At 47.2% G+C, this 20,183-nt stretch overlaps 1 protein-coding gene across 1 annotated transcript; it reads left to right on the top strand.

Annotated features, from left to right (window-relative positions):
• The first annotated feature begins 7,199 nt into the window (after positions 1–7,199).
• On the top strand, positions 7,200–16,946 carry POU2AF3 (POU class 2 homeobox associating factor 3). The gene is made up of 6 exons (XM_086676443.1): positions 7,200–7,206; positions 7,406–7,549; positions 9,110–9,204; positions 13,301–13,355; positions 14,648–14,877; positions 16,272–16,946. The coding sequence occupies exons 1-6, from the start codon at positions 7,200–7,202 to the stop codon at positions 16,641–16,643; spliced, it is 903 nt and encodes a 300-aa protein (XP_086532569.1). The 3' UTR covers positions 16,644–16,946.
• The last annotated feature ends 3,237 nt before the right edge of the window (positions 16,947–20,183 follow it).

The following is a 20,183-nucleotide window of genomic DNA, read 5'->3' as shown; positions in this document are numbered from 1 at the left end:
TAAGGGGGACTGGGGTGTGGGGAGCGGGGTTAGTAATTCCAAGTGGTAGATGGTTTTTAGGAATTCTGTTTCCTTGACAAAGTGTTTCTATCTTATTACATGTATTTCAAGTTGGTTCTGGCTTATTCCGGGAAGTTGAGATACTTTGTTAAAAAGCGAAACCACGCTACAAAATTATGACACAGAAATTAATCCTATTTCCCTATTCCCAACTACTCTATTTCCTGCTGCACGCCAGGGACTTACTGCACCTTCTCGTAAGAATGCACAAGGCCGGCGTCAGAAAGAAATGCTCATCATCCTCTCCCTCTCCTTCCTTAAACCTGCTTTCCTCAGACTCATAACTTTCTTGGGAAAGGAGGGAAAATTAGAGAACTCGGATTCAAAACACTATCTCTTTTAGGTGCGTGAGGCTTAAAGTAGGCAGAGATGGGGATGGCACGTTCAAGTTACCCAAGACAGCTGGCTAGATGATAATGTCAAGAAGAAGCAGAAAGCAAATCTGCCCCTGCAGAAACCGCAGTATCCACAGTCCTCCCAAATCGCTGGACACAGACATTACGGTATGTAGCTGAGTGTTTGTGTTCCTCCCACAATGTTATACAAACCCCAGAGAACGAAGGGAAACCACATCCTTACCTAGCTTATTTCATTTTTTAACATATTTATTTATTTTTGAGAGAGAGAGAGATAGACAGTCAGACAGAACATGAGCGGGAAAGGGACAGAGTGAGAGAAGGAGGCACAGAATCTGAAGCAGGCTCCAGGCTCCGAGCTGTCAGCACAGAGCCCAACACGGGGCTCAAACCCACAAACCACGAGATCAGGACCTGAGCCAAAGTCAGAAGCTTAACTCACTGAGCCACCCAGGCGCCCCTACCTGGTTTATTTAATAAATGCTTTTAAATGAGCATTATGACTTGTGACAGCTCACTTAATAGAATATGATGGTATTATTGTGGTGAGGGAAGAAATACTCCAGTTCTCTTAAATATTGAATTCTTTACAAGAAATTCCACAAAGGGAAAAGAATTCCTAATCCCAATAATAAAATACACATTTACATGCATACATATGTACCCACACATATGTACACATATATACATATATACATATGTGTATATATGTGTGTTTTTGTACATATATGTATAAATATGCATATACACACACACACATACATATGTGTTACTAGTATCTTTATGATCCATTTTTTTTCTTTTTAAAATAAATTATTTTTGAGAGAGAACATGCATAAGCAGGGGAGGGGCAGAAAGAGAGAGAATCTCAAGCAGGTTCTGCACTGTTAGCACCAAACCCGACACGGGGCTGGATCCCACGAACCATGAGATCATGACTTGAGCTGAAATCAAGAGTCAGACGCTTAACCAGCTGAGCCACCCAGGCACCCTTGATCCATTTTTTAATATGTAAATCTAAACAGTACAGTCATAAGAAAGAAGACATCACTTACACTTAAAAAACTGAAGTAAGTATAGATTGATCCAAGGTTTAAGTCACATTACACTATAGTGATCCTACCAACCACACACCAAAATCATACTCCCTTTAGGTTTCGTCGTTATGTTCTGTCTCAAGCATCCTTTCTACTTAAAACATCAGTCTGTGCCTTTACAGATTGTATTCAGTAACGACTGACTGTAGAGTGTTTAAATGCAAAATCATTCATTCTGGGTAAAGAGTGATTCTCTGACTAGACTCATCAAGCACAGCACTCACAAGTGGCTCAGCAATGTGTCTGGCTTAGTGCCCAGCATGTTGTAGGTGCTCAGTAATATCTTTGTTAAACTGAACTAAAATAACACCACAAAAATGAGTAACTGTTTGCATCCTGACACTACGGGCGACAGTTCTCTGAGACTGATGTATGAGAAAACACTACCATGTACCTAACATTAGCCAAACTCTGTGCAAATGTTGATGGCAGTAGTAGATACTGGGTGTTAATGGTAATATATTTAAGATGATTGACTTCGTATTTTTAAATATCTCTAAGAAAGAATACTACTGAACTCTGATGTAGCACACAGAAAATGTCCACATATTCATTTAGTATCTACATAGTATACATAGCACAATATGTTGCTAAGAAATCTTATAAATCAAAGTTATTCAATATTGGGTGTTTTCTCTGCTGTGATTAAAACAAATATGATAAATCGATAAGGAACTAGAATCCCTAAAGATCAGGTTAAATAAATAATAATAAAATCTTCTATAATTATCTGTAAATGATAACACCGTGTTATCGTTGATCTCCGATACAGAAGTGTCCTCCACTCTTTCACTCCAGTAAATAAGATGTGTGGATTTGCAGTATGCAATATCATTGTCAGTGCATTTATAAGCTGAAAGAGGAGGACAGTATAAGATCTTTACAAGTTCCAAAAGGAAGAAAATGTAGAGAAAAAAAAAATCTAAGCATTAGCTCCTTTGCATTAGGAAAACTGATAATGTCCCTACTGGCCTTCTTCCTGATGAAATACCTTGAGTGGAATAATCCAAAAGTTTAATGCTTAGTAAATTAATTTAGTCATAAATGAAAGATCACTCAACTGTTTTATTTCTTAACCTTGGTAATATATTCATTGGTTTTTATCACAGTCATCTTTCTATGTTTTTATATGGCATAATAAAAATGTTTTAAAAGGTGAACTTTTCAAGCAGTGTCTGATAATATTTTCCTTATTTAAATGATAAATTAGCAAATGCTTGTTCCCTACAGAAGCTTCTTCAGGAAAAGTTAAAAGTTTGGATATGTTTTACGGCAGGAGACTGAGTTATCACAAATCATTAAACAACCTCCATCTGTAAGTCTTCCTGGTCGTTTTCATACGGACCAAACACTCACTCCGGACCCAGCAAGTACTCGTGTCCGCCATGTTTTTGGAACTTGATATTTCCCCCAAGGTTTGGTAACAGTGTCCCAAAGGCAAAATGACAAAAGAACTTTGCATTAATAAAGAGAATTTTAGAGCTGTAGTCAAATTTGGAGGGAGTAAACTCCTCCTTCCTTATACTGAAAGTCTTTTCATATTCATGAAATCTCCTACTTTGGGGGTAAAATATAATGCTCACCAGTGTCATTTGCATACAAAAGCCTGCCAAAGAAATTCAGTTCAATATTCCATTTAAAACCTTTAAAATAAATGTATTCTATTCCCATTACCCTGGATGCTCAGTGACTCTAAGAAGGTCTCTGATACACTAAAGGGTTTCTCAGGCTCAGTGGCTCAGAGATCTGAAAAACTAGAATATACGAAAAACTAGAGAAGCTACAGATAATAAGCCTCAAAAAGAAATGGCTTGGGGCAGGGGCGCCTGGGTGGCTCAGTCGGTTAAGTGTCCAACTTCGGCTCAGGTCATGATCTCAGTGTCGTGTATACTCATAATCAGTATATGCTGTTGGAAGCATGAATCAGTGAACGAACCAAACAGTGAGAGAGTGGAAGTGAGAGAACAGTTGGTGCTCAACTAACACATAATTGGATTTGGGCTCAGTCAATGATCATTGTGTTTAAAGCAGGCTAATGGCGGAACATGCTTCCTTACAAAGTCGGTTCCCATTGTCTTAACCCATGTCCATCAGGGGCCAGGGGCTCAGCCAGGCAGTGGAGGGAGCCAGAGGCTGGATGATCACCAGCAGGAATGTTGGAGAAAGGCTCCAAGTCTCTCTTGGCACCTCAAGGGTCCCTTTCAACATCCCAAATTCAGGACCCTGTGTTAGATTTTTAAGCAGGTGAGCCTGTTAAAGGCTGTTGAAAGCTCACAACATTTTTTTCAGCCTTTTATTAAAACCCCAGAATGATTATCAGGACTTCAGGGCAGATACCCTGGAGGTGACAACGCCCCCCGCAAGAGGGAAGAGTTGCTAGTCTGAGAAGCACAAACTATAATTAGCTTAGTGAACAGCTCACGCTCTCCGCCGGCCAGTCTCCTTCAGGGTTCTGTGTCCCCAGTCCTTACAGAATGCTTTCCAGTCTGCATGCTGCCCTGTGTGTCCCTTCACACACCCCGACATTAAAACAGTCCCGAATACTTTCACACGCACACCACTGACAAGTGTGTTTGTTTTACATGTAGCATCTCTCCAGTGCTGGTCACAGCTCATTAGTGGGCCAGCAAATTATCTCAGCGACTCCCAACCGACATAAATGTTTCATGAATAGAATGAAATGGACAAGATGGGATAGCAAATGTCAGAATGCCTCTTATCCACGGGCGTACGTTGTTTCGTGAGGAGTTTAATAAACATGTAGATGTGGCCGTATAGCATGTGAACATGTAAAATGAATTTCTTATTATGGGTTGAAGTCAAAAAGCCTTGAAAGCCTCTGTGATAAAAGATCAGGAAGACAACGATAGTTAAGGGCAAGACCTTTAGTATCAGACTTGTCAAGGTTTGAGACCCATTCCTGCCATTTATGTGCTCAATAACCTTGGGCATGTTGCTTACCCCTCTCTGAGCCTCATCTGTGAAAGGGGGAGGCTGTACAATGCGGTGCCTGATATCCAATAAACACTCAGTAAATGACAACTTCTTGAAACAAGTCTCCTGTGAGGACCATCCAACTCAATGGGGTCTCAGGGTAGACCTGGTTACTCCAGACTTCACGACACATGCAGATCCGTGGGAAAGATTCACAGGACTCATTAGAAAGAACACCCCCTTGCATCCACAAGCATGATATTTGGACATGAAATATCTGGGCTGGGGTTTTGCAATTACAGAAAGAGCAGGAAACAAAATTCCATTCATACTGGGGTAAAAACTGGGAGACGTGTTTCTCCAAACAGGGCTGAGGCCTGAGGAAACCCAACTTTCTTGAAGTCGCTCACCAGCGACAGCCCTGGGACATCCATCCCTGCAGCAGGGCCAACACAGAAGCCCCCAGAACGGCTGCCATGGTTCAGGCAGAGACTTCTCAAGGAAGGGACCGAGCTCCTCGCTGTCCCAAAGACCCTGTGACTTCCAAGGACCTCATCTCTCGCTGTCCCTGACCCCCCACCTGCCCTCTGCAAACATCACGTACCGACCATCAGCATCAGCTTCAGTGATGTTGCCAAGGGAACTCAGTGGCCTCCGACAACCTCTGTCCATCTCCACGCAAAAGGAGAGGTCAGCAAGGAGAGTAAGCCTGAAAAAAACGAGAAAGCACCCCAGAACAGAGGGAAACTGACACACTCAAGGGCCCAGGGAGAAAAACAGCAATGCAGTCAAGACACAGAGGAAAGCAGTGACAGGAAGCGAGACAAAGAAAAAGACACTTGGGGAAAAAAGTAAATAGAAAGTCCAAAGGACAGAGAGGAAGATTTTAAAAAGCAAGCAAAAAACTAAGTGGAAAATAAGAAAAGGAGGAAGACACTCGAAACTCTGAGGGCAAGAGACCGCCGTCCCCGAGTCCGCAGTTCTGTTCTCAGTTCCGTTGGAAGCAGCGGTGCCCAGACCGGGCAGGGCTGGGGGAGAGCCAGCGGGCTCTCTGAACTGCCAGTGTCCTTCCCCTCCTCACCAGTCTCGTCCTCCAGCTTGACGCCCATCAGGGAAACTCAGGACACAGACTCAGAGGCCTCTGTCGAAAGAGGCTCCGGAAGCTGAGAGATTCCAGCTGGGCTGTGAACGGACACACCCCACGCTGCCTTCCACCGCCAGCTAACATCTCAGGTGTTCCCAGCCCCGATCCTCTGCCAAGCAGCTCCTACCCACCACAGACTCCAGCGTCTTGTCGCCCCAAGGGGCCTCCCTCCATTCTCCCATCGGCATGTACGTTCTACCCTGCACTGGACACATTCAAGGGGACTCGGATTATTTTTCTGGTGGCCTATGGGGCTTTTGCATTTCACAGAACTCAGGGAACAGAGGCCCATCACCATCGCCTGGCCCGGCCTCATGGGAATGTCTTGGCTCATTTGCAAAAGGAACCCCATCCTGCTTCTCTGTCATCTGGTGCTGCCCCCTTCCCTCAGGAGCTGGAAGAGGGTCTGGCCTGGCCCTCACTCCCTCTCTGGACCACTCCCGTCTTCTCAAGTTTGCACATCACACGGAAGAGTCACAGCAAGCGCTCGAAGAACATAACCCAGCATAGTTCCGTCATTTTTGAGGGGCCTAGGCCTGGACCTACGGGCCCCGCATCCTGAGCGCAAGCCTCTCCCGCCTCTCACCCAAAGTGTGAATGCCTGAACACAAATCCACGTCCTCTCGGCTCCAATGAGCGGGACCCAAACTTGTCCACATCATCTCTCAATACAAACTCCTGCAGCAAACAGGGCAGGGGTGGCTCAAGACAGAGAAAGACGAGAGAAGAGGGAACTTCATCAGGAAGAAACGCCAGCCTCAGAAAGAAACTCAGAGTGAGGCCACACAGGCATCCCCAGCTCCTTGTGGAGAAGCAAATGGGCTGGCATTCTGTCTTGAAACCCCAGGGTCTGGGGCGCACACAGAGAGCAGGACCCAAGGCAGGGCCGGCAGCAAGTGGCCAGGAGGAGATGCCGCGCAGACAGCTGAGCGTTCTGCCAGGCCTCCAGCCTGCAACCTGGGGCCTGCAAGACTCCTTCCCAAGCTGAACCTACTGCCTGCTGTGTTCGCTCCCCAAAACCGGAGATTTTCCCTTAAAATGGAGACTAGGGACGTGGGAATCGGTCTGGCCAGCCGGCCTGGCTCAGGTGGTCATGAAGGTCAGCCTAAGTCACTCAGGGCTCCTGGAGCTGCCTTTGAGGCAGAAATACAGAGCATCTTTGAGGACTCCTGCTCTGTCTGTGGAAAGGTGGGCAAAATGCTTAAAATACAATAAAAGCAAGGCCCAGGACCCACAGGGGTCTCACTCCCTGTTTCTCTGGACTGTCTGTGGGGTGCCTGTGTGCAGGATTTCTGCAGAAGATAGTCCATTTTGTTAAGCCTTTGAATATTCAAATTGAAAGTATCGCGCAATCATTGATTGTCAAATCATGGGTTTCTAGAGGTTTTAAATACTTGGCATGAGGGGGAAAAAACTCAAACCTATACCCGAAGGTATAAAACATTAATTCTGTTTGTCTCCTGCTCCAGGAACCTGGGTGCAGCTGGATGCTTTGTGAAACTTTAAAAATGTGGCATCTCTGCTTCTCTCCTTGCACAGGAGCCCTCCTAGGCACCGAGTTCCTGCAGCTGCAGCACCCAGGCACCGACCCAGCTTCTGCTGACCACGATGTCGGGTAACTCGGCTGCTTCTCCCGGGGTAGGGTCACGCGAGCCAGGGGCGTTTCGATCCGGGTGTATTTCCACAGCTTCTCCTGCACAGAACAGAGAGGCACAAAGTCAGGGCGTGCAAGTATGAGCCCGGGATCCCGAGAGGGCACGGGCCACGCTGTGGCTGCTCCCACTCGGCGCCTGCTCCCGAGGGCTGAGGCCCAGAGGCCCGGCTGGCCGCTGTGGACGTCCGCGTACCCCCGACCCCCGACCCGCCCTTCCACTTTGGCACGGCTGTGACCCCGGGACTTCGCGCGGCGCGGACTCTGCGTGCCCAGAAGCGGCGACGGGGGGAGCTAGAGGCTCGCGGTGAGCCCGGGACGCGAGCAAGGGCGCGCGGGCCGGCCGCACGGCGCCGGGCGGAGGCGGCCCCCTCTGCGGCCCCCGAGCTGCACCCGCTGCCCACCGGGCTGCGAGCCGCGCGGGGACGGCGGGTGCGGGAGACCGGGCCGCGCAGAGGGCGCGGCGCCCGGGCCTCGCGGGCCAGGCGCGGGATGCCCTGGGTCTGCGCGGCGAGCGGCGCAGCCCACTTTTCCGGGGAGACCCCCGGCTCCCGGGACGTGGCGCGGGAGCTCCCGGCTGTCCGGCTGCGGTCTCCGCAGTGACCAGGCGCGGCGCTGGCGGCACTGTCGCCAGACGCCCGGGCAGCTCGAGCGGCCGCCGCGAGCCCGGGGGCCCGGCCCCTCCCCCGCGCGACTGCCCCGGCGCTCCCTCCCGGGTCCGGGTCAGGGCCGGAGGCGCGGGCGCTCCCGCGGCCACCCCCGACCGCCAAAGCCCGCCGGCTCGGCCCGGCCCCGCGCGGTCCCACCTACTCACTGCGGCTCCGCGGGGCCGGCCTGCGGCGCCCGGGCTCCCTCCCCGCCGGCGCTCCGCCGCCGCTCGGCCTCCCCGCCGGCCGCGCAGTCCGGCCGGGCCCCGCCGGCCCCGAGCGCGGCCCTTCCGCGGGTCTGACTCCCGGCGGGCCGCGCCACCCTCGGGAGCCTCGCTCGGCGAGGCCGGAGGCCCAGTGCGCCGCCGGGAAACGCCTGCACCCGAAAGGGAGGGGGTGGGGAGCGACGGGAGGAAGGGAGAGCCGGAGCGGGGGCCGAAGGAGGGAGGGGGAGAGGATGGCGAGCGGGAAAGGCGGAGAAAGGGGGCGAGGGAGACCAGGCCGAAGAAAAAGACGGGAGGGGGTTAGTGCTCCGGGCCTGGGCCCTTTACTGAGGTCGGTGGAGCAGGTCCCTCAGCAGCCCGAGGACAGCTCTCTCCACCACCCCACCCCACCCCGCCCCCTGCCCGCCGCTCGCCCCGGGGCTGGCTTCCAGACCAAGGGCACGAGGGGTCGGGGCCTCCCCAGAAGCCGCGTTTGGCCTGATGGAGAAGATAGGGACTCAGAGCCTCCGCACAGCATCACAGTGGAGTGGGCTGGGTCTCCGGCTCCAGATCAGAGCAGCCGTCCCTGCTCTGGCCATCGGGCCCTTCCCAGGCCCGCAATACGCTCTCCCCGGCGGCAGGCTGGGCCCAGAGCCCGAGGTCCCCCTATTTTAGCCAAGGTGGTGAGCTTCCCTAGACTGCTGTCCGCATTCCTGAGCAGAAACACCTGTGTGCTACTGGCCTAGGGATAGGGCCCAGCCTGGCGTGGGTGGCCCCACAGATTCCCATAGATTCTGTTTCCACTGGGGACCCCGAAACCTGCCCAGCTCCTCCTCATCCTCTCAGGTCGGAGACTTTTGGGGTCCCTTCCCACCTGTCTTGTAGCATTCTCTTTGCATTCTTGGAACCTAGAAACCTGGCCTCCGGTGTCATAGTCTATAAGAGGACCCCCTGCCCCCGACCCCTGTCTACACCCAAACCTCACATTTGACCACTGACTCAGTCGCCTTTCCCCAGAAAAACCGAAGGTGTATCAAGGTGTCCGGGTGAAGATAACGGTGAAGGAGTTGCTGCAGCAGAGAAGGGCGCACCAGGCAGCCTCCGGGGGAACCGTAAGCATCACCCCTCACCTACTCCCCACCTAGTGCTCGGCCTCACTTAACCGTGTGTCTGGAAAGATGTGGGAGGCCATCCTAAGCTCGGCCACCAACCCCAGACCTGGCCTTCCAAAGCTGCCTTTATAACTTCTGTGCCCAGCTTCTTCCCAGCTCAGCACAGGAAGCCACAACACACAGCTGGGGCATGTCGTGGGGTTCAGGATTTCAGGGGAGCCCATCCCTCACTGACCACAGTTGAATACAAAGGGCTTGTTGACCTGGTGCAGGGACAGTAGCAGCCAGCAGGTAAGTAGGTGGTTATTCGGGTAGGAAGACAGTTGTATGTGCCCTCACACATGGAGAGAAAATCTCTCCCAGAAACTCATTTCATTTAGGGAGCCCTTCAAGGAGAGAATCTCTGTGGACATGCCCCCTGCTTCCCAGTCTTACGAAACCCAGCTTCTAAGGTCATTTATCTGTAAATCACCAGGCACAGAAAGTTCCCAGCACAAACGGGCCATGTATCTGCAGAAGAGACAGCTTGGGGTATAGAACCTCCTCCTTAATATGTAGTAAAGCCTTAAGCAGTTCCAGGTTATCATGAGGTGATATGAGGCAGGCGTAAGGGTACCCAGCCACTTTATATACTTTCCAAAGCAGATAGTATTGCTAGGAGTGCTCAGGGCAGCAGCAGAACCAAATAAATTAGGTGGGGTTATCCTCCACCATAGGGCCATTCATTGCTGACAGCCCTTGGTCATACAATTCGCTTGTGGGTTGCTTTGGGTGTGCATGTGGGATATGACAGATGGGCCCACATTGTCAGTGTTAGGGTTGGTCCCGTCCCCAGCTTTTTGGCCTCCTCCCCACGATGCTTTTTGAGCCTGGTGCTCTTTGTGTGCAATGCACGACTTCCTGAAATGGCCCTTTGTGGGAAGAGGCAAGCGATATGGAAGTGATGAGCATGAGTTCTAGAACCAGTAGGCTGGGTTCAGATCTCAGCTCCTCCGTGGTGCAAGCGTATCCTTGAGCAGATCTTTAAGCCGGAGATAATAGAATTTTGTGAGGGCTGAATGAGTTATAAAGCATATAATAAAGCACTTTATTTGAAATGAAAGAGTATGTTCATTTAGCAAGTGCTCGATAAATGTTAGCTGTCGTTATTATTATTTGCAAAAAGCAACTAAAATAAAATTATAGCCAAGAATTGAAAGCCGGCCCTCCAGTAATGTCCATTCACTCCCTTTGCTTAGAGTTTAGAGTTCAGGTGTGGGCCTGCCGTGATACAACCTGCACAGCAAAATTTACATTTACTGGAGAGGTTAGTACCTCCACGTACAGGATTTTAGCTAACACAATGAAGCTTCCTTCCATTTGCGGCGGGGCGTGGGGGTGGGGGGGGGGGCGGGTTACAGTGGTTAAAAAGAAAGCACGTTTGCGCACTCATTATTTCATTTAGTTCTTGTAACAACCAGGTGGGGTAAATAAATCAGGATCTGCATGCCTGTTACAGCTAATGTTCAGAGTCGTACAGTTACTACAGGCAGAGCTAAAAAACAGGACCAATGCCTTCTTACTCTCCATATAAAAAGCAAAAAACCTTCCCACCTACTGGCTCCCTAAATTCACCCTTCCACGTGTCCAGCTGCGCTGAGCGGGAATCTGGTACCGTCAGCTCTCGATTCCTTCAGTTCAGAGATGGTTATAAAATTAACAAGAACAGGAACACGGGAACTGGGAAATGCTTCTGGTTGTGAAAGAAAAAGAAACTCATCAGGATGTTCACCACAAAATATAAGCTTTCGTTAAGGAGTGTGGGGGGGCATGGTAGAATTCTGCTTCGATGCACCCAGAGAAACCCCCTTTCGGCACGGCGCTCTTCTTGCGGCTGGCCTCTTACAGGCCGGTTTGGCTACTGTGCCCCTGTTAGCCGATCGCGGGAAAGAAAGCAAGGGTAGAACATTTCGCTTGTGTATCCGACCAGTACCTGTTTCCTGGAGCTGTTTGATTTGTCTAAGTCTTTCTGAATCACCGCCACCACCCCTGAGAAATAATCAAGCCGTACTTCTGAACCACTGCCTTGCAGGAACATGCACAGCGAAGCCTGCTCTCCTTCACTTCCTGGAAGAGTGTATCGACCCACACCCTCACGGGCACGGAGAAGTAGCACACAGATGATTTCATTATGAGTGCCAGATGTCAAAGCCCTCACTGGGAGCCAGCGGGAGGATCTGGGATTCTAGGAAAGCTGTGAGGGTGTACTCAGGGGACAGAGTGTGCCTGCTTCCCGGTGTAGACCCTTTAGTTTAGCAGAGATGATCTCCAGTGAAAGGACGCCTCCGGGAAGCTTCGAGCCAAGCACGGAGTTAATTTTATCAAATATACAAAGCAGGAAGAAATGTATCTTAATTTGTTATAAAGTCAGAATAGTAGCCACAGTTTGACATTTTAAGAAAGCAATCGTGAATGGAAGTTATAGATTGAGGCAGATGTCAGGTCACACACAAGGTGCCAGGGGAAGTGTGTTTATGCCAGATTTCTAAACTGGATTAAAAAAAAAAAAACTTATTTCGGCCAGGTCAGTTTACAAACAACCCTACACACACACACACAGACACACACACACACACACACACACACACACCTTTTACCTTTAGGAGAAAGGGAAACTTGAGTTAGTATTTATCAAAAGAGATATTTTACCCTTTTCAACCATTAACTTTTTTTTTAAACAGCCTCGATGTGTTTTCATAAATTGCAGATTGTGGCTTTTTGTGCTGTTTGAAATTGAAGAGAACGGTGTCTGTCTTTGTATTCCTGGAGCAAAGTAGAAAGGGAACCCATGACCAGAAAGATAACATCAAGTAGGAGATTGTAAACATACCTGAGGGAGATAATGTGGGCAGGCGGACAAACAGACCGTTCCCATTCCTGGGGAGGAAAGGGGTTAAGGAGAGCTCCACAATGAAGCAGATTTTTTAAAACCCACTCCTTCCAAGTCCTTCAGCTCAAGCTGCAGTCAAATATTTGCATAAAGAGCTAGTGAAGGAGTCCAGCTTCCTGGTTCGTGACATTACAGCATGGATCGTTTTCAAAATTAACACCACCTCCTGTTTCAGCGGTGGCTGAGTGTGCAGTCTCTGGGTGACATGGTGCATGGGAGTAAGTATACCCTGTAATCCGAGAGAGAGGTGTGGTGAGCGAGGCTTCCCAGTGCAGAATCACAGAGCAATGCTGGTCCCTTTAAACTTTAAAGCCACCATCTGAAACCTTAAAAAAAAAAAAGAAAAGAAAAGAAAAGAAAAGAAAGAAAGAAAGAAAGAAAGAAAGAAAGAAAGAAAGAAAGAGAAAAAGAAAAAGAAAGGAAAAGAAAATCCTACACTGCTCAATACAATGATCCGTTCAAAAGGAATAATCTCATAAACTTCAAGCATTTAGATATAGTCGTGAAAAAAGCAATTCTTACAGAAAGGAGCACAGAACATACAAAGAGTTTGAATACTTACTGACCATGACCTAGAGGGCAGATAGGCTTCAGCTCACTGACTACAGATTTAAGAAAAATATTTTCTGTTTTACTATTTCATAGCTAGTAAGCACATGGGAATATTTTCAGCTAACCCAGGATGAGCAAAGTTAGGAATTGCGTGCTTTTGGGGGGAAAAAAAACACAAAACTCCTAAGGCTAAGCAGCCAGAGAATATATGAAAATTTTGAAGAAGATGATGGATGAAGTCATAGATAGTTGGGGCTAAATAAGGTTAGGTCTTACTCATTTTAAATTAAATAGTTTAATAGAAAAGCTCTTTGCCGAGCAGTCTCAAACTGTTCCATTTCTCTGTAATATGAAAATCATTTACATTCACTTTTACTGAAATTAACCTTTAAAATGTAAGTGGGAGAATCTGATATTAAAAAAAAAGCAAACAAAAACTGAGTCTAAATAAAATGTAACGTTGGTCATACGTAACGACAGCCACTGTCTTCTAGAAGAAAGAATCTGGCTTACCTTAGAGGAGAAGGCAACAAAGTTCATGTGACAATGTCTTAGCTCTCCCCTCATAGCGCTTTGATTTCACTCTGCTCTGTGGTCACGTTCTTGCTTTGGCAGCCATCCGGAGGCAACAGCGTCCGCCTTTCAGACCAAGTCCTGCCATCTCCTGCAGGTCAGTACAGCCAGCATTGCGGTTCCCTCAAAACCTCTCCCAAAAGTCCCTCTCAAAAGCCTTTCAGGTGCTTGATTCAGGGGTTAAGAGAGGCACCACCATTTAATTGGAATCCGACCAATCGCATCGTGCCTCCAGATGCAAGCCCGGCAAGGGAACAAGGGCACGGTTTTGTCCTCATTTCTGAGACGTCTATTCTCTGCTTCCTGCTCTGTCCCAAGAGTCTATCTCCACCTTTATTCCGGCTCCTTCAATCTCCAAGGAACTAAACTTGACTAACAGATCAGCATTGTTTTCAGGAACCTGTTATCCTTTTCAGTGTACTGCTGAATGCAGGACCCCCTCAGGTTCCAGAATATGCTTTCTCAGCCCAATACGAGTAACTGCACTACCTATGCCATCCAACAGCTAGCACCCTACTGAAGGTGCCACTGTAGCTTAGCCTGAAGGAACCGTGAGACTTCCAAAAATCCAGGGTTCTGTTGTCCTCTGGTGAACACAGTCTAAACCTATCTTCCTTGAGCATTGAAAGATTGCAATCAGAAACCGAGCCTATTAATAAAAAAAAAAAAAAAACGGAAGAGGAGCCCTGTTCTCAGAATTATTCTTGTTTGGTAGCTGACAACTTATTTTAATTCTGTTATCGCGTCAACATGGCTACTAAGAAAATATTTTTGCTTTTTGTAACTCGTAACAAATACCACTAATTCACTTTACGTTCTTGGTATCTGTTTGTATTATTTGCATGGCTATTTGTATCACTCCTCAAAATTTAAGTTACTAAATAAGTGTGAAAGTTTAGAAAGGCAGCAACACAAAATCAAGAGAATTGTTTCCCATGGCATCAGAAGTTTTCTTAAAGCCTCATGCAATTCTGTATGTTACTTCTGAGAGGTGAGGTTTACTTGAACTGCAAATGGGATGTTGATGCCTTATAGTCCAAGAAAGTAGAGCCTTGAGCCATTATTTGACTATGACAGTCGGACTCAGGTTGGATTGTCATTGTTTTATTTTGTGCCCTGGCCACATTTACAGCCTCTTTCCACATAATTAACCAGATTTATTCCATTGGGATTTGAATTCACTAAGGCAACTAAAAAAAAATCCAAATTGCCTGCCTATTTACTTTTCTAGAACTTCTTAAATCCCCCTGCCCCTCCCCCCAGACATGATAAATATTCAGAATATAGGAGAGAATTCTATTCAAAGTTGTAAGGGCAATTTTTAAACAACAACAACAACAACAACAACAACAACAACAACAACAAAAAGCGTATTCCTTTCTCTTCTAGGGCTGTGTTTTGAGCCTGAACCGGTTTCTTCCACACCCAGTTATTTTCAACCCCGAGAATTTTCCAGTTGTGTTTCTTGTGAGGAAAACACAAGCTGCCTCAACCAGATCTTTGATTCCTACCTTCAGACAGAGACACACCTGGACCCTTCGCTCACTTCCGCGCAAAGTGCTCCACACTATTTCCCTGACAGCTTCCAAGCCGCCCCTTTCTGCGTTAGCCAGAGCCTGGTAATTTATCTCGGTTCTTTACAAAACCTGACTGTTGCTCACTCTGGGGTGGTAATGCTTTGTAAGAGAGTTTGCATCATCTCGTGAGAAATCACACTATCAACAAGGAAATCATCCAGGAAACAAGCAGAGAACCAGTTAAAATTCAGTGGGGGTCAAAATAACCACACATCGCAGGGGGCAAAGCTTTGGATACACGCGGAATCGTGATTTCCCAAGTTGGCCATGCCCAAGTAAGTGGTGGGTGGCAATAAAAAGAGGTTTCCTGACAGTGTTCATTTAATGTTTAAAAACTGTAGTTAAGACATCTATTAATTGGAAATCATTGATTTAAACAGCAGTCCTTGGATTTTTGATTTTGAGTTCTTGAAAATGGAATTAAGGCTGCGTCTACACAGTATGAAACTGGCATTCATTCCAGTAACGGGTTTTTGCTTCATTTTTGGCACTGAATTGGCTCTCCTAAGTGCCTGTTTTGGTCTGGTGTAGGCACAAGAACTCATTTAGGTCTGAGATGGCTAGTGAAAAAGAAGCCTTAATCCTTCCAAGAATTTGGACAGTCTATTCTTCATGAACCTCAAATGTTGGAAAATATGGTACCATTTACAATGGAGTAAGGTTGCCATTAATAGATACCAATTGTTTGAGATGTCTTTTAGATACTCATATAGTTTTTTAAAACCATAAAAAGCAAGGTTGTTTTTTTTTTTTTAATGCAAATACTTTTTTTCTTTTGGTTTGTCAAAATGTAGCAGACTAAATTTTCAGGGTCTAGGAAATTAACTCCAAGGAATATGCACACAGGGCCCCAGTCATCCAGTTCACTTCTGGCTTCCAAAGAAGGCTTTCTCAGTAATAACTGTAGCCCTGCTTATGAGAAAGCAGAAGGTATCTTTCTCCTCTGGGGACAAGACTGTAGTGACTATGAGTCACGTCTTGGAGTCTCCCAGACACTGGCTTGTTGAAGATCTCACTTCTGCCTGTGCACGCTCACTTGTCTGTCCACAGTCAAGGGTGTGGAGGAACATCCCAGGTGCCACCTGCGGCTTATATTGGGGCACACGGCAAGATTTGACGTGCAGGTGACTTGACGCACAATGGGATTTTGTGGTTTAAGAACAAAGCATCCTCTAAAGTATGGTTCACAACAAAGGAGGCCAGTGAAGCAAGGCAATTTATTGTTGGGGAAGAAATAGGCAAATACAGAATAAGGTGTCGTGAACTCATGCAGTCTGCAAATTAAATTACTTCTGCACACTTGGGTTGGGTTGGGTGTTCTGTTGTGTTGTATTTCTTTCCCCCAGTGTTCTTACTCTGAGTTAATAAATCCACTCCGTGCAGCTCTTTTAATCCCGTCTAAAGTATCAAGCTCTTTGTTCCTTGGTTTTCTCTAGACCCCGGGATCGCCTTCTGATTCCTCCACTCTCTCCGGTTCCTTGGACTACAGTTACTCGCCGGCTCAGCTACCGTCATATGCTCCAGAGAATTACAATTCTCCCCCTTCTCTGGACACCAGGAACTGTGGCTTCCCCTCCGAAGACTACTCCTATGCCCACCTGCCCCCGGACGCCCAGTACGACTGCTTCTCCTCGGCCGGCACCTCCGTCTGCTACTGTGCGTCGTGTGAGGCAGAACACTTGGACCCCATCAGGGCATCGGAGTACTTTTCCTACCCCAGCTCAGACTACGTGAACTTTGCCCCCTCTGCAGCGGCCACCAGCGATTTCTATAAGAGGGGGACAAACTGTGACATCTGCTATAGTTAATGGCAGTTATGGTAATTCAGAACATGGCATACCTATATCTGTTTTTCGGCCGCCCCAAATGACAACTCGAAATATCCAACCCATTGACAAAACGTCACAAGCCCAGTTTGCATGTCACCATTTTCGATATTCCGATGCTCACGAGGCATTAATATGAAGTCCTCAGACCTGATCACTGTGTCACTCCTATTCTATGTGCTTATAGTTAACATTTTTGTAGGGAATGTTCAGCTGTGTTACTTTTCTATGTAATGAACAAATTCTAATTTTTTTTACTAATAAATTTTGTATTATTAAAAATTGGCTTACATATTTTTAATTCTCCAGTAGCAGTTTCCAGTTGGTTTGAATAATAACAATTAATTCTGGTAAATCACCAATTAGTCTTCAAAAGTTTGAGCTCGCTTATTCATGAATTTAAAATTATTTTATTTTATTTTATTTTATTTTATTTTATTTTATTTTGAGAGAGACAAAGTGCCAGCAGGGGAGAGGCAGAGAGAGAGGAAGACAGAGAATCCCAAGCAGGCTCCTTGGTGCCAGCACAGAGCCCCTCGCAGGGCTCAAACTTATGAAACCACAAGATCATGACCTGAGCCAAAACCAAGAGTTGGACGCCTAACCAACTGAGCCACCCAGGTGCCCCTAAAATTATTTTAATGTGGCCAGATGCCTTGGCTCCCATGGGGGTGGAGGGTAGACACAGCTGTGGTGGTTGAAAAGGAGGGGCAGCCTCACCTCCAAATGAGGGTGTACGTCTTAAGGCAACATCAGAGAAAGACATTTATGAATCATTAGCTTCTCCTATCCAACATTCGTCAATGAAATGTTAATATGCCCAAAAGGCACATCTTACCTACAGCAATATTAACCTGTAGATAATTCTTCATTCCCAAGGTGTTGTTTTGTAAACTTTAAGGGCAAATACTTGGTCTTTTTTCTCCTGAGAGCCGCCATGCTGTTGATGTACCACAAAGCTTGGAAGTCGTCGTTATCTTCTATTTCCAAATGTCTTCATTAAGTCCTTAAATACGCATTGTGCCATTTGTTTCTACACGTTGGTTGATAGGATTGACCATGTTGTTTACAACTGAATTTCAGAGTCGACTTCCTCTGATTAATCTACTTGAACAAGCCCAACCATCCTTCGAGGTGAAGGGCAGTTGCTTAAGCTACCTATGCTACACTCTACTGTTCAATCCTGTTCACTGAGGGCATTAAATCACAGGACTTAATCCCTGCAATGAAGCCTGGAGGGGCGTTTTCCACGTCCCAAGTTTCTGCACAATGGCACCGACATTCATACCATTGGCAGCGGCCACGGCTACCATTTTGCAAACCCTTTCTGTGTGCCAGCATTGCCTGAGGGTTTCCTCACACATCCTCTCAATCTTCACGGCAATACTGATAGCAGAATGAACAGTCTGAGAGTCAGAGAAGTCACGTCACCTACCCAATGTCACCCAGCCAGTGAGCACCCAGGCTTGGGTCTGAAGAACACCAAAGCTGTGCTTTTTACGCACTCTCCGGTGGTGAAGAGTTTGAGCTGTCGTTTGTGAAAGGCTACTCGGGAACCTGTGAAATCGTCCCCCGTTAACCTCGACTTCCTCATATAAGCACAGGTGTGCCTCCCCACAGCTAGTCAGAGCTCTCCAGAAGGGCTGACTGTCCACAGATCATAAAGGTTCCAAGCACAAGAGCTGCTGGAGGCCCCTCCTCTGGGGACTGAGGAGAAGAAGCTGACAAACACCCACCTCAGGGGACCTTTTTCTATCGGGAGGCAGATAGGCTTTCAAAATGACGTGCCTATTCGTCGCCTCCCTGGGCACTCCGCTAAGGCTTGGGCAAACACGGCAAGTTGCAACCTGCCTCGTGGGAGCGTTGTGCCAGGGAAATAGAACAATTGCTGCCTTTCTGAGATGCCAATAAAACTAAATTTTTTAATAGTTTCACACTGAACTGACACTGGCCTGTTGTTAACAAACATCTGCTCTGACGCTGTAAAGCCCCTGCCTATGATCCACCCCACTTCACCCCTGCCGTCCCCAAGGGACAAAGAGCAGAGAACCCAAAGATGGCCAGTGGTTTGGTTTGGCCACACCAAAATATCCTCTTCCTGATGTCATTCTCTTCTTTTTGTTCATTCTCTGCTTCTAGCCTGTGCCTTCCGTGTCTGTTGCTTTGCTAGCAGCATTCGCCTCCCCTCTTCTTCTTATTCTTTCTTCATATGTCCCTTCACGTTTGCCTACATCTAGTCTAGAAAGAGATTACAAATAAAGAATGTGAAACATGGGCTAACAGAGCTGCTGTGCATCACAATGAATGACCCCACCTTAAACTGGCCTTTAAGATCTTTCCAGAAATTGGGGCCAACCGGTCACCTGGCACACGAAGAAGCAGATGAACACTGCCCACCTGGTCTCTTAAGCAGGACAGGTCACACAGAACATCTCAGGAGCCCTAGAGTGGCAGGTAAAACATCTGCCCGCACCACGGGGACAAGCTGGAGTGCCTCTCCTCTGCATATGCCTGGGAAGCCGCATAAAATCCAGAAGCCTGTGTCTCAGCGTGAGAAAGCACGATTCAGTACGTCTGTGGTAGGACCCAGGGATCTTCATGTTTTAAGTGGACCCAAGTGGAATCCGATATAGACGGTCCTCTGTCTACACTTGAAAACATTCACATATTCAATGGCCAAATTGTTCCCCTCTGGGACCTAGCAGCACAATGATAGTTTATATGTATTAAGCCCTTCCTATGATCCAGTGCTGTGGGCATTCATTTTATTTAATCTTAAACAACAACACAAGACAGATCCTATCACTGTCCTTGTTTTTATCAGCAATGGAAGTGCAGCTTGGAGAGGTGAGTTAGCCTGTCCAACGTCACACAACCCGTCATCAAGGAGTTCTCCAACCCAGGAGGTCTGAACATCCAATGCCCTTTGCATACTTTCCATGCATTATACCTGGAGGAATCATCTGTTTGGAACTGGATCTCTTGTATGTACATCTGTACCCCTCTCCTCACACCACAGAGGCGTTTAATAAGATTATAAATGGGAGGGTCACTGAGTGAATAATTTTGTTATTCAGAACCATTCAATTAATCCAACAAAATATTAATTAAGCACTTACTGTGTGCATGGTTGACTATGTGCCCTCAAAATGCGGTCGACAGGTAAGAGGATATGTGACTTCAAAAACATAAAAACGGGGAGAAGTTCAGGGAGAGTAGGCATAGACTAATTTTCAAATTCTTGGGAAACTTAAATTTGGGGTCAACCCTTGGAGCCTGAGACAAAGTTGAAGGCAGTGACCATTTGGTAATTATTGCCTCAAGCGATGGACCAGCGTGGTGACATCCTGGCAGCTGGCCTGAGCTACAAGTGGATGTCGGGGAGCGACACATTAGAGAAGAGGGGATGGTGAGGAGGGGGTGAAGGGGGTGCTACCTTTTGATAGGAAATGGTTTTATTTAAAAAATTTTTTTTAACGTTTATTTATTTTTGAGACAGAGAGAGACAGAGCATGAACGGGG

Source organism: Puma concolor, chromosome D1 (genome assembly GCF_028749965.1).
Source record: "Puma concolor isolate L17-30 chromosome D1, mPumCon1.1.hap2, whole genome shotgun sequence".
Taxonomy (NCBI): Eukaryota; Metazoa; Chordata; class Mammalia; order Carnivora; family Felidae; genus Puma; species Puma concolor.
The sequence above is the reverse complement of the archived record's forward strand: the minus strand, read 5'-3'. Positions and strand labels throughout refer to the sequence as shown.